This window comes from Microtus pennsylvanicus, chromosome X (assembly GCF_037038515.1).
Source record: "Microtus pennsylvanicus isolate mMicPen1 chromosome X, mMicPen1.hap1, whole genome shotgun sequence".
Taxonomy (NCBI): Eukaryota; Metazoa; Chordata; class Mammalia; order Rodentia; family Cricetidae; genus Microtus; species Microtus pennsylvanicus.
Genome location: NC_134601.1, coordinates 76585808 through 76601540, shown reverse-complemented (window position 1 = coordinate 76601540; position 15733 = coordinate 76585808). Strand labels below are relative to the sequence as shown.

The window sequence follows — 15733 nt, the reverse complement described above, 5'->3', positions numbered from 1 at the left end:
AGAGAAACCGTGTCTCAAAAAAATCAAAAATTAAAAAAGAAAAAAATAGAGTAAAAAAAGCCATGTAAAGACAGAAAATACACAGAGAATCTGGATACAGTATGTTATTGTGTTGCCTTTGAATTAGGTGCTACTGAGGAAGAAGCAACAGATGCTAAAATACATTTGATTACAAATGCTGTTGGAATGAATATATATATAGTATTTTCAAGACAGGGTTTCATCAGTAACTTTGGAGCATGCCCTGGAACTAGTTCTTGTAGATCAGGCTAGCCTCAAACTCATAGAGTTCCGCCTGCCTTTGCCTCCTGAGTGCTGGGATTAAAGGCATGTGCCACCACCTATATATTTTAAAAATCCCTTGATTTCAATATTTAAGTCAAAAGATATGTCACTTTGGAGGTTTGCTTTTGTTTTCCACAGGAAATGAAAGGCTGTGGACTTATTCTGGGTTAAGAAAAGTGAGGTTTGATCAAGGAAGACCCCCTTAAAAATCTCCAATGGGAGTGAATGGGCCAGATGATCTGTTTTAGAGCGCCTCTGCTGCAGCTTCGTTTGAGTTCTACATTCAACACTGTTGGCTGAGATGATCCAGTCTCACAGACTACTCCAGTCACAGAGAAAGCAAAATGAGACTACTTTACTGAGAAAAGGTATCAAGCCACATGGCTAAACATAGATAAGAATTATGGGTTAATTTAAGTTGTGAGAGTCTGTTTATAATAAGCCTGAGCTAATAGGCCCAACAGTTTATAACTAATATAAGCCTCTGTGTGTTTTTTGGGGGGCTGAACAGCTACAGGACCAGGCGGAACAGAAACTTCTGTCTACATATATGCTCTGGTGATCCTTGAAAGCAATGTATAGTCTTCAGTCTGAGAATGGATTGTTTGTTATATAAATATAGAGATCTTGTTAACTGATGACATTATTGAGTTTGCTTATACCCTTGGTAATTTTATCTTTACTTGTTCTTTTAAATGTTGTGAGGTTTGCTGACAGTTCCAAATATAACTGGAGATTTTCTATAGTTCCTTTAAGTTTCATTAATTCTTAATTTTTGTGTATTACATTCTACTATTTGATGCATATATATTTAAGATTTATATTTCTAAATGCAAGGATTGCCTTTCATTATAGCACATTCAATGACTTATAAATATAAATATACACACATATATATTTCCAATCTTTTATTTTCAACTTACACTAACATATACCATTGTATCTGAAGTAAATTCTTTATAGTATAGACAATGTATATGATTGACGTTTCTAAATCAACATTGACAATCTGCTCATTAAATTGGCACATTTTACCTTTCATGTTCTTAAACTATTAAACACTATTAGAATTTACGATTATTTTCTTTAAACACTATTAGATTTACGATTATTTTCTTTTCTTTTAATAGGCATTTATTTTTCACAACTCGAACAGTTTTCCCTCATTCCTCTCCTCCCAGGCCCTCCCCCTATTTCCCTTCTGCCTTCCCCATAGACTCCTGTTTCTGTTCAGAGAAAGACAGGGCTCCCATGAATATAAACCAAACATGGAATATAAAGTTGCAGTGCACCTCCCCTCCCATTAAGGCTGGACAAGGAAACCAAATATGAGGGAAAGGGTCCTAAAAGCTGGCAAAAGAGTCAGAGAAAGCCTCTGCTCCTATTGTTACGAGTCCCACAAGAAGACCAAGCTACACAACTCTAACATATATGCTGAGGGTCTAGGTCAGTCCCATGCAGGTTTCCTTGTTGTCGGTTCAGTCTCTGTGAGGTCCTATGAGAACAGGTTAGTTGATTCTGTGGATATTCTTGTGGTGTCCTTGACACCTCTGGCCTCTACAATACTTCCTCCCCCTCTTCAGCAGGATTCCCCGAGGTCCGCCTAATGTTTGGCTGTGGGTCTGCATCTGTTTCCATCAGTTGCTGGATGAAGCCTCTCTGGTGACAGTTGGGCTAGGCACCAATCTATAAGTATAGCAGAATATCATTAGGAATCATTTCATTGATTTCATTTATTTATTTATTTATGCTAGTCATATTTGCTTTTATCCTTGTTTTCTGGGCACTGGCCCTCCAGGCAGTATCAAGAATGGGCTCCCTCTTGTGGCATGATGTCAGGCTGGACTAGTCATTGGTGGTCCACTCCCACAGTCCCAAAATTTTTGAGCTGCCTATATCCAAGCACAGCTTGTAGGTAGGACAAATTACAGATTTGTGGTTAGGTTGGTATCCCAATCATTCTACTGGAAGCCTTAACTGGTTACAAGAGATGGCCAGTTCAAATTCTGTATCTCCTATTGCTACATGTCTTAACGAGGGTCACCCTCATAAATTTCGGGGAGTTTCCATTGTACTATGTTTGTAGCTCATCCTCAAGAGGCCCCCCCAATTCCAGCTGTCTCTCCTAGTGCTCTCTTCCTCCATCCTTTTTCTCAACTGATCCCTCCTCTTACTGTCCCCTCCCCAAACCTTCTCCTCACCCCACTCTCTATTCTTTTTCCCCTTTCCAGGGAGATCCAAGTGTCCCCACTGAGTCCTCCTTGTTACTTAGCTTCTCTGGGTCTACGGATTATAGCATGGATATCCTTTTGTATCTGTCTTCTTTCCACATTCTTGGATTGTATATTTTTTCATAATTCTAATTTATCTTTAATTATTATAGTGTTACTGAGTGTACCTCTATGTATTTTAGTGATAGTTCTGTGTTATTATTTATATAACTTAAGATTAAGCTACTGCCATTTTAGCAGTTACAATGAAGTATAGAATAATTAGCCTCATTTAACACCAGTTTATTCTCGCCACAATTTCCTTGAGTATTTTTCTACCCAGTTTTGTTACTACAACTGACAGTGTTATATTTTGCTTCAACCATAAGACATACTTAAGAATGTTTAGGCCTATTGTATTCATGTTCTTTTTTGCTTACTGTGTGCTTTCTTCCTTCCTAATAATTTTTCAAGGTTCCTTCAATTGTGTTTATCATTGCTTTGCACATCATTTAATTCTAATCATGGTTGAGTAGATCTGTCAGATAGGTCTCACAGTACTGCTCTCTTGCTATTTTCTACTAATCTATTAATTGTCTTTCCATACACTATATTTTTTAATATGCTTTTATTGAAACCTGAATGATTTGTGTTGTGAGACTCCAGATTTGATTTAAACCATTTGTTTTTACTGGATTTCTGACACCACTCAAAAAGAGAAAGTAAAGAAGCCACCCCTTCAGAGCCAGGAGAAGACAAAAATCCTGGTTTCCCCCTCAGCCTAATGAGATCTAAGGAAAGGGTAATCCTAAATAGTGCTGGTTAGGAGTAAGAATACAGTTCTTGGGCTAGTGAGATGTCTTAGCGAATAAAGGCACTTGCCACCAAACCTTACAATCCCAGTTCAATCCCTGGGATCCATGTGGAGACAGGAAAGAACCAAATATCACAAGCAAACCTCCACAAACACGCTATGGCACATGTACACCCATACACACACACACACACACACAAAAGCACACAAAGTAAAGTTCTAAATGTAAAAACAAAACAAACAAAAAACTCACAGATCTTCTAATTTTTCTTAACTATCCACCACTCTGGCTAGAGAAACAGTGTGTTACGAATAGTCCACACGTAAAATTCACTAACACCTAAAAGGGGGGTGGGATTGCCTTATCACTGCTGTTTGAAGGTGGAAGCTATGTTATCTATAACATAAGCCAAACACTGGGTATGAGGTTGCCTTGGCAATGCAAGATTTAAGTGGTAATATAGATTTTCATCTCCCATTGTGGATTACATAGACAGTAAAGTGTCATTACAGATTAGCAGAAAATGAAAGTGTGGTCTCCACATTCCACCATTGGAAAGAAGAAAATCTAGACTTTCTACACAACTCTTGGTGGCCTATTCATGGATTGGCAGTTATCTTTGTGGTGATCACCTTAAGCACAGCTCTTAGTGCCAAAGGTACTAAGATATCTACCTGATATCACTTGTACTGTTTTTAAAATATCTTAAGTCTTTCTTTGTTTTGTTAGTATAAAACTTCCATCAATCTGTTACCACCCTGGAACAATTTAGCTAATCTCAGTTTGTGTTCCAAGGCCATGGTCAGTAATATTTATCTCCAGAACAAAATATACTTTATCCCTTTAAATATGGGAATTGTTTTAAATAGGCTTTACACATTTAGTTTGGCAGAAGACTCAGATGCTTTATTTAAATAATGTATCATCATGCTCCACTTACAAAGAAATATTAATTTTCTAGTTTATATTTTGTATTTCCAGAAAGTCTAATTCTTCTCTGGCATGACTATTTTAATCCACTATCAACCCATTGATGGTAATGAAAAGTCAACTACCAATTAAGAGTTTTTCATCTAAAAATTGTATTTGCAATACCTGTTAGGCTATGTATTGCTAATTTATGACCATTTCTTAGTTTACTTTGAATAGCTGAATAAACAAATTGAATGTCTTGGGGAGGGAGTACTGAGTATTGTCTTTTTATAAACTCTTTCAGTGAAAGATATTAATATTGGAACATAAAGATTTGACACAGTATCAACTGACATCTTAGGGTTTCTATTACTTTAATAAAAACATGTCCAAAAGCAACTTGGGGGAGAAAGGGATTTGCTTCATCTTATAGCTCGTCATCTATCAACAAGGGAAGACATAGAAGGAACTAAGGGCAGGAACTTAGAAGCAGGAATTGGAGTAAGACTAAATTTATGTCTCTGCTAATATTTCTTTTGATGTGATGAACACCAAGGCAAAAAGCAACTCAGGATGAAAGGGTTTATCCCATTATACTTTCACATCATAGTCTATCACTGAAAAAATCAAGGCAGGAAATGAAGGTAGGAACCTGGAGGCAGAAACTGTTACAGAAACTATGTAGGAATGCTGCTTATTGGCTTTCTCCTTGTGGCATTCCTAGCCTACTTTCTTATACCACCCAGAATCACTTGTCCGGGGGTGGGGAGAGCACTGCTCACAGTATTCTGGGCCTTTCTACAACATCAAGCAAGCAAATGAATCACAACTTGCCCACAGGTCTGCTGGTGGGGGCATTTTCTCAACTGAGGTTGCTCCTTATAAAAGGACTCTAACTTTTGTCAAGTTGACATAAAACTAGCCAACATCACTGGATTTACTAAAGGTTAACTAAACTTGATTTCAGCTACTAAGTCTACAAAAACATATAGAAAAACCATGGACTGAAAGTATTATATAAACTTGTGGAAAGAAGGTAAATAAAATCAGGTCAAGATTCTTTTAAACTAAACTTGGAACAACAATATAAAAACATGGAAAATTAAATAAAATAAAAGGTACAGCAAATAAATTCTATGTCATTTTAAGGAAAAGATGGTTAGTTTTAAGAGCAATATTAAGATGTTCTAAAATTTACAAAAAATACAAGTTATAAAATCTAATGTATTTACACAACACTGATTCTACCTATATTAATTATACTTGTGAAACAAAGAACCCTATATAGAATCAAAAGTTAATATACTACTCAAACCCAATCTAATTAAATGTGATAGAAACAAGTTTGAGCTCAGCCTAATACAGCTTTGAACAGTCTTAAAAATCAATCTAAAGAACAATTCTTGTTGGGCAGTGGTGGTGCATGTCTTTAATCCCAGCACTTGGGAGGCAGGTGCAGGCAGCTCTCTGTGAGTTCAAGGCCAGTCTGGTCTACAAGAGCAAGTTCCAGAACAGGCTCCAAAGCTACAGAGAAACCCTGTGTCGAAAAACAAAACAAGACAAAACAAACAAACAAAGAGACAATACTTGGTGTGATCCTCTCTATAAAATTAAAAACTGGCAATCGAGTTTTCTTTGAATATCAGTAACAAGAGAAAACTCATCTCAAAAACCATATCTATGCATTGGCATGTGTATATGCCTATATAATGAAAACCTGGTGGCAGTCCTATTATTAAATTTGTGGACGATAAAGCTAATTCATAAACATTGTTACAATACACTACAGAACAGCCAACCTAACTAAAGCCATTTATGTTGGCTTCCTGAGATTACACAGATATAAAGGAGTAGTGTAATCTTGACAGACAATGTCAACTCTTATGAAGATGTCAAATGTGAAGTCTCATTTCATTAAAAACTGTGCTCCTAAAAACTCATTACTTGCCCAGGTGAAAATTTCACCTTTCAGGAGACAGAAACAAAAGAAATCTGACACTCTAAATTAAATTTTGATCACCAGGGGCAAACTAGTCAGTCACATGAAAGTGGTACAAATGTTAAAAACAGGTCTCATATCAAGTTGACATTTGTGATATTGAATGAAGAAAATAATGGGAGATAGTAATGCACATATTTTAGATGTAAAGAGCCATCATAGAAAAATTCACAGATAATTTTGTGAAAATATATAAATAATAAAAGAAAAAAATGCAGTGAATACTATAGAAGAGTCAGCCAAATTAATCCAAAATTTAAAAAGAATGATTGAAAGGGAGATTTTGATAAACTTGTGTATATAAATAAATAAATATGCCCCAAAACTAAAAAAAGCCAAAGATTACATTTTTAGCTGTAGACTTCATTTGAGTTGCATACTTACAATGAATTCAGTTTTTTACTCCCTTATTTCCTTCTTTCATCTTTCTCACTCTCCTGCTGAAATGCAATCTATATTTTGTTTAGCCAGGGTTGGATAAAGTAGACTTTATTTTTAACATGCTTATAATAAAGGGCTGGAAGATGAGGAGCACTGTGAAAGGCTGGCCTCTGGCCATGACAGGGCTGCTACACACATGCACTCACAGTAACAGTGGCTACTCACACAAGACCTCCAAGAGATCAGGAGTTACAGTTTTCAACATGGAGTGTGTGTGTATGTGTAAGAGAGAGAGAGAGAGAAAGAGAGAGAGAGAGAGAGAGAGAGAGAGAGAGAGAGAGAGAGAGAGAGAGAGTGAGTTCCCTGAGGTCCCACTCCTTACTTAAAGAGTTATTGACAGTTGATGGCTTCTGAGAAGAGTCATTTTTCTTTGGTGGGGGGATAACTGGTAAGTTTTTCATGCCCCAGTTGCTTCCTTCACACATACGCACATATTGGTACCACTAATTAGACTTAGTGGGTTATTTTTTTAAAAGTCATGAAGTTTGGAGCAAGATGAAAAATATGCTGGGGTGGTGGTGGAGAGGAACTGGGGGGAACTGTTAGATATAACCAAGATAAAATGTATGCATATATTAAAATTAAAAAATGCTTACACTGAAATTAGTACTCGTGTGCTTTTTAGCACTGCTTTTTAAATAGGTAAAAGGACTATTAGACATATTGTTTATGCATATCATACAATTTAAGAACTTAAGGAATGGATTTCTTGTCTACTATCTGTCTATATTTTGTCTACTGAAAGTAACCAGCTTCATACTAGAAATGTAAAGGTAATAATAATTGAGGCATCAAAAAGAAAATAAAATATAACAAGTAATCTCCATGCTATATTCTATGATTAAATATGATTTAGCAAGTTCCGTATTTGAAAACTTGAATATACACTAAACTCAGTTGAATAAACTCCTTGTTAAATCACAGGTTGCTGGATTTCAGCCTCAAGTTCTAGTAAGTTCCCTGATGAACTTACTGCTCCTGACAACTACTGTCTAAAAATAGGTGCATTATGTCATTTCTGGGAAGGATGCAAAACAGCCTAATGCCAATGGAAGATACTTTGGCAGTATCTTATAAACAATTGCTTGTGGTGACTAATCTCAAAAAAAAAATGTCAATTTTATGAGATCTAGACCTACCTGGGAAACAAGGGCCTTTGAACAAGCATAAGGAAGATTATTTTACCTAGGTTAACTAAGGTAAGGATATCCACTGTGGGTAGCACATTTCCTGGTCTGGGTCCCTGTACTAAATAAAAGGGAGACACCAAGCTGAGAATAAACATTTATGACTCTCTGCTTAACTATGGATGCATATGGCCAGCTGCCTCCAGTCCCTGCTGCCTTGACTTTACCACATGGTCAGCCAACACCTGTCCTTTCTTTCTTAAGCTGCATTTACTGGGGTATATCAGTAACAGGAAAAGCAACTAAGACAGAACTTATTAAATCAAAAAATCTGGGCTCTTAAATTTTTATATTAGGCTAAATAATATACAAGTAAGGATACATCAACAACATAAAATGTATGTATGAATTTTACTGTAAAATTATTTGTGACTGCAAAACATTGAAAACTATATGTCAAACCATAGGAGCTTAAATAAGCTATAAAAAATAAACACAATGAAGACATGAAACCGAAAACAATATGAACGATGCATATGAGCTAACAATTTCCAAAATCATTAAGTGAAAAAGCAAAGTGCAGGAGAGTGCATAGTGTGAGACCTTATGAAGAAAGGAAACTGCATGACTGTTTATAAAGAACATGAATCAAAAAGTTACTGTTATGGTTTGAATCTGAAATGTTCCCCATAGGCTCACGTTTTTAGTGCTTTATTTTCAGATTATGGCCCTACTTGAGGCTGTAGAGATTTTGAGAGGCAGGTCATAGCAGACAGAAGTAGGTGTAGGCCTCTGAATGTCCTATTAGCTCCTGGTTCCTAGTCTACTAGGATGTGAGGAGCTTTGGCATATATTTTCATTGGCACAAACTAAACTACCTAGTAATAGATTGAAACCCTTGTGAACTGTGAGCAGTTCCTTCTTTCAGTTGTTTCTATCAGAAGTTTGGGTTACAGTGTTGCTCAAGTAAGTTACCTACAGGGGGTATGTAAAGATACAGTACAGATGATGCTGATGGCATGTTTAGTATACTTATCCATGTAGTGATAGCCTTCAGAACTATGTCATTTTCTACATAGTAAAAAAAACCAATTAGAATAGGAAAAGGGGGTTGATACAGAAACATCAGAAATAGAAATTAACTAAAAATGAAAAACTACAAACAAACAAAAGACACAATCAGAAAAGTTAAGCAAGGGACTATGTATAACCTAGAGTTCTTGGTCCTGAAGTTACATTATAGAAATAGATGCAACTTTAGGTATTCTCTAGGGAAGAGTGGGACAGTATATGCATTTTTATGAAGGCATACACATTTAAAATGGGCATGCATACATGTCTATTGAGGTCATGAAACATAATGATTAAAAACAACTTACTGAGGAGTTCATTTTGACTTACAGTTCCAGAGGGAGGAGTCCATCGTGGTGAGGAAACATGGAAACAAGTGGTAGAAGATACTTTCTTCCAGCATGGCTGCACCTCCCCATAACCACCTCAAACAGTACCAACCCGGGGAATAACTCTTAAAATGCCTGAGGCTATGGAGGACATTTCTTACCCAAACTGCCAAGATACAGGAAAGATATTGGGTAGCCAAAAAATTAATAGCTGCTACCACTGTTTGTCCTTACATGATACATCACATCCCATCAAAAATGCCCTATCTCTTTCCAATTTGAGTTCAAGCATTACTTAGTTAACTCTACTCCTAGGGGCTAGCCAGGAGGGAAATAACGGTTAGACCTGTTATTTCCATCTTGGAATTTGAGTCTGAATATGGGTTAATTTCAAAAGTATATTTGAAAGATGTAGGAAAGAAATAGTTCCATGGCAGGGATCAAGACATTAAGTCAAACCATAAATTCTCTTGCCTGTTCAACTCATGAGTTAGGTATTGGCATTTGTAACCAAAACGGTCTTCCCACACATACTGTAACATAATGGCTTAAATAGTTATTTTTTTCAATGTTCCAACATAAGGTTGCTACTATATTCTTTTTTAAATAAACAGCCAAAAGTATCTCTTGAAAAATTAAGATGCTTGTCACATAATTACTTAAACTGTTATTCTTTTCTTGCCTCTCCTATTAGAAGTTCAGATCTAAATTTAAGGCTCAAAATTAATGATCTGATAGTTGTAGATACTGGGATACCACTCATCTTCATAGTTTTGTTTTAATGTTTCATTTTTAAAAGCTTTATTTGTCATTATTTTAAAAACCTTTAATCTTTGTTTTAAAAAATCAGCAATAATATCTGGCACAAAAATACAGGATACATTTGTTGAGTAAAATTGCATCTATTAACAAAGAATGCATTTTATTCAGATACTGAATAATCTGTTGTCAAATATGATAGCTTATTTAAAACTTATAAACAAGATAATCTAAAATAGCTTTGTTTAAAAATTATACCCAATGTATCTGAGAATCCTGAAACAGAAGTAAGAAAAAGTATAGTGCCTAATCTACACATAAGCAAGGAGATATGGCAAACGGAAGAAGGGAAGGAAGGGCTACAAAGTGAAAGGCTGCTTTTGCTTGGGTAGAGAAGGGTCTATGATCCATAAAAATCCTAAGAACAAGTCCGCAGTATTTTCAGTCTGTTGTTTCAAGTAAAAAGGAGAATACTAAGGGAATCAAAGGAGCAACAAACTCTAGCCTGCTTCTTTTATCTTTTTCACATATATTAAATCACAACTACCCTAGGACCCACTGACTAAAATTACTCTCTCTTATTTTACATGAGAGAAGCAAATGCGGAGCATATTTTTTTAAGTTAGCCAGTAGGAAACCAATTTCTACAGACTCCTTCAAATTGACTGGGAGTGGGCCCTGCTTACCTCTAAGAAGCTGAGAAAGTAAGAGGTACATGAAGATTTTGATCACATAGGAACTTAGAATGTAACATGCCACTGCTTCTTTTACAGTTAAATTTTTGTTTTTATTATAAGAATATTAAGAATTCGTCAGCAACTGGAGACAAATATATTAATGCTCTTACTGCAGAAAAGCCTGTCATGTTAACTTGCAGATAAATGCATTCTCCTGATGAGGTCTGAGGTATTGCATATTTGCATACTTATTTTCTTGAATTAGTTAATTTTATAAGGATACTAGGACCTTAAAGGGAAAAAAATGTCTTAAAGGGAAAATATTACAGTTTTGGAAATATCAAGGAATATGCATAACCAAGCAGTATTTTTAAAGACCTGTTACATTTGGCTTCAGAATCTTGTGTATACACACACATTCATATTCTATCTATCTACCTCTCCCCACTGAAGGAATTGTATAATTTAGCTAAAAAAAGTAAACAGTTTTACATCCATAAATGATGAAGCAAGGTCAGGTATAAAATGTTAGAAAGTTACACCCATTTTATTTGTACTGAGAGAAGGCAAGTAATTTAACATAATTTCTTGATAATTGTTGCTCACGGTTTAACAAGAACAAAAATAAATATAACTTTATGTTATCTTTGGCATGTTGTAAATTCAAAAGATAAGCCATTTCTTTAGCAGCACTGTGAGGTTAAAACACTGTAGAACGCACTACTAAATCTAACCTTACAAGGTGAGAAAGGTTGTACAACGAATGAAAGCATCAGTGTCCAAAGGAACAGTGTCTTAAAGAAAATATTTACAAAATAAATGATGGTATAAAACCTATACTAGCTAGGAAAATTATACTTTATAGCAACCTGGGGACCTTTTATTCAATTTGAGCTTTTAAATTTTTATATAATTTCTTTTTAACACCATTTCTGTTGAAAAGTGCAATGAAACTCTAGTGAATATAAATTTCAGTATCAAAATGACAGGTACATAAATTCCCAAGTGTTTGGTACGTGGCAGAAAATGAATTTTTAAAGATATGGTAGTAGCAAACTATGTTCTCTTTGCATAAATCCTGGCCAACACATAACTAACAATATCACTTCTGTTTTGCCACATACTTCCCCCTTTATATTATGGATTATAATGCAAGATAAATTCTCAAACACAAGCCATGCTGGAATTTGGATACTTAATTAAAAATTTCTGTATGACTTAAAAATGGTGGCTTCTGCCTATTCTTTCCTGGTGATAAAAATAACTTTACTGTACTAAGAAAAGCTTACACTTTTGATATAAGTGGTATTGGTTTGAGAAAAAAGAATTTAAGTGAGAAGTAAATTCCTACCTGAACAATATTAGTTGATTAAAAGAAAAAGGCAACAAATTAGTCAAATAATGTCAATTATTAATAAGTAAACGTACATATTAATATATCCTCTATAACTCTCTCAAATAAAATTGGATATTTAACAACTATTTTCAAGAATAACTAATAGTCATAACTAGACAAAGGAAAAGCAACACTGTCATTCCCAGGAGGTATTGTTCATGGTTTAGAAATAAGAATAAAAAGCAAACCTTTACTTGGTATATGTTCAGAGACATATACTTCTAAACATTTACCTTAAGGGTTTATTTGTTAATCAATAACTAAAATGTATATATTTTCTAATATAATGTAAGCAATATTAAATTTCTTTGTTTTAAAGGTATTTTTCTTTTTGTAATTTTCTTCATATTCCAAAGAAACACATGCTTGCAATCTAAGATTTACTGTGTATCCAAGCATAGGTGTTCTACATATTAGAAATCAAGTTGAATTTTAGATGGTCAAACAATATTATTTTACACAAATTATAGAATAGATTCAATCAGATTGTAAGACTAAAAGGAGGAAAAATCAGTCCATGAGCATAATGGATGTTCTGAATAATCACTATTGACGACATTACATTCCTGCCGATAACACAATTATTAATCATTTAAATCATCTCAGCAATCACTGATATTGAGAAAAACACTAAAAGTAGTCTAATAAGCATTGAAATGAAAAAAGACACTAAATAAATTTAAACGTAACTACTCAATCTGGATTTACTGTGGCTTGCCTTATTTTTGAAAAACAGTAATAAAATGAATCTGAATCCTAAAATCTAAACAGAGTCTAGAAATGGGATCCATTTATAGTTTTCAATTGAATTTCTGTGATTATTTTCTATTAATACAACAGTGGGTTGAATAAATGTCTTTATGTTATTAACTATGTATTGTAAGAAATTAAAATACAAAATAACGAGTTTAACAACATGTAAAGAAGTGACTAGCAATAATTTTCTCTCTTCATACCACTTTGATATGAAGTAGTTCACAATGTAAAAATGCTTGGAATATTTTGAGACAAAAAAAAAGAATGCCTGGAAAGGAAGGCACTCCACACATATGAAACATTGGATTGAGTTTGACCCTAGGAACTTCTGAGTATATTCCTTAGTCCCCAAAGTTCAAAAATAACTGAATTTAAAAGTATCCTTGTTTGATGAGATTGTTTAAAATTCATGCAACTAGAAAAACATTTGATTAATAGTGTTCTTCATTGGAAAATACTAATTACTAGGCACAAATAGGAAAATGTAAATTAATTTAGTGATACAGCTTTCCCATTATTTTGTTAGATGAACTCTACTGTTCTTAAATTTGAAGTCTTGATGTGGGGAAAAAAGAAAGGAGTAAGGTCCTTTTGAAGCACTGAATCCTTCTGAGGATTTCGTAAATCTTAATGGTAAAGAACTATTGTGAGGTGATAAGATAGGATAGTAAGGGGTTTAGAAAACAATGAAAGATAATGCACAAAAAGGACAAACTGTTTAAGGTATAATTTTCAGCTTGCCTTATTGTTTTTCTTTTTTCTTCTTTATATATGAGGGACCTCTTCTAGTTAGCATACTATTAATCAAGTGATAACAAATAAGTTCCCATGAGCAGTATTATTTTGACATGTTTCAGTGGGAAATACCAAACTCCCATTGTTAACTTTGTGGGTGCCAAACAAATGCAATCCCTCCAAGATAACCAGAGATGCTATTTAGAAGGTCCTGGTGTCTTACCAATAGTAAGAAATCAGAAAACAAAAAACAAATAATAATAATAAAATAAATAATAATAAATAAAACAAATAATAATAATAAAAGTCATTCCTAAGAAAATAAGATAAAAAGTCTGAAAGCAGAAAATCAGTCACCAACACTGCTTCCTAATTTTCTTGCAAACGGTTTCGGCTTCCTGAATATTCACTCGTGAAAATATGTGTTTTTTTGACAATGGATTTTTAGTCTACCTTAGTAGACCCAATGTTCCAATGTTTTCTCTTTGAGAAAAATAAGTTCAGTATCTTCCTCTTTCCAGAATGATAAAACATCTCCAAGTTTTACCTCAAAATTTGCTGCTGTCTACTAAACAATGCAAAATAAAGAACCCATTAGAAACTATAGCATGTTAAAGTTTTATGGAAAGAAGTACTTGAGCCTTCATTCATTCCATTTGGACTTATTCTAGCCATAAAGGACATGATTAGGCACCCTACTTCGATAAAACAAGGGTATTGCCATGTCTTTCTTTTATAATAATGTTGTCTTTTCTGCTAGTTTTGTTAAGCTAGGACATTTGAAATTTCTAACAGCAAGTTTCTCACAATTAGGCAAATGCTCTGGCATGCCTATAACTTTGGCACAGTCAATAATCACTAGGGGATAAGGAAGCATGCTATTCATTGCTTAATCCTTAGTGGTCCTTTCAAATCAGGCTGTACAACACAACCCTCTGAGCAAACAACTGAAAATTATGGGTTAACATTGCTTATGAAAGGGCGTTTTATGATCATTTTTTATTTTAGTTTCATTTTCTCTAATTTTATTAGCGAGAAAGTACATATGGAAATAGTATGTGTCCTAAAAATTCAACAGCAAAATTATATCTTTGAGTTTGACAAAACACTGATAAGAATGTGTAAGTGCACAAACGAGATAATGACAGGAGCACAATAACTCAAAGTATATGAACACAAATTTTTAAATGCAAGTGCTTATTGTAATAAGCAAAAAAGGGCCAAAATGAACCAAACTGGAACACAAAATGCACAAATATAACTCTAAGACTAAGTAATGCTATTATGTGGTATCAGATCATCTGTTATTTAATATTGTTCAATTACTTTTTAAAAAAATACCTCAAATTAAGAATACATATTTTTATATATCATGTTTAGAAAACAGATATTTGTGCATGGATACAGATCACTTACATTTTAAAGAGAATACATATAGTTTGTTTTATTAAATACCAACATTACATGTCTCCTAGCCTAACTTGTATACTCAGTAATCAGTTCTTTCTGAACTAAGGAAAGTAAAATGCTCAGCAACCAGTACACCTAGCAACACAAGTACACATTTCTATTAACTAAACAAGACTGATGGCCTCCAGCTTACATTCATAAATTATTTCTGTCAGTATTAGTAGTTAATGGTATTTTCCAGGACAACATAAAATGATATTTTAAAATTTCAGCATTTAAAGAAAACAATACCTATTATACAGTGGTTCTGTACCATAAATTTACTAAAAACCAATTTGGTTGGTTTATTTTAAATATGATTTTTAAATGTGCTCTATTTCTGTGTGAATCATTAATATTGGTTTCTTATTTAAAATGTTAGATTATCTTCTTTTTTTTTTGTGGTTTTTCGAGACAGGGTTTCTCTGTGGTTTTGGAGCCTGTCCTGGAACTAGCTCTTGTAGACCAGGCTGGTCTCGAACTCACAGAGATCCGCCTACCTCTGCCTCCCGAGTGCTGGGATTAAAGGCGTGCGCTACCACCGCCCGGCTAGATTATCTTCTTGAAGTACAACTATTACGTAGAATCATCTAATGCTAACTGCAATATACTATATGGCTTCATATGTGCTAGGTGCGCAAGTCCACTATAATACAACTTCAACTACATCACCATAGGATTCAAGGTAGATCAATATGCTACACTGCAGCTCAAATCACATGGAAATCAGAAATACAATAGTGTAACTCCATTTATAAAGGGAAAAGATGAC

General features: G+C 34.3%; 1 protein-coding gene across 2 annotated transcripts in view; it reads right to left on the bottom strand.

Annotated features, from left to right (window-relative positions):
• Nucleotides 1-1185: 1185 nt before the first annotated feature.
• The window catches only part of Rps6ka6 (ribosomal protein S6 kinase A6), a 167502-nt gene continuing 152954 nt past the window's right edge, over nucleotides 1186-15733 (bottom strand). For both annotated transcript variants that reach the window (XM_075957739.1, XM_075957740.1), the window contains one exon: nucleotides 1186-1971. In XM_075957739.1, the coding sequence (XP_075813854.1) occupies nucleotides 1923-1971 (49 nt within the window). In that variant the 3' untranslated portion in view covers nucleotides 1186-1922. The remainder of the gene's footprint in view (nucleotides 1972-15733) is intronic.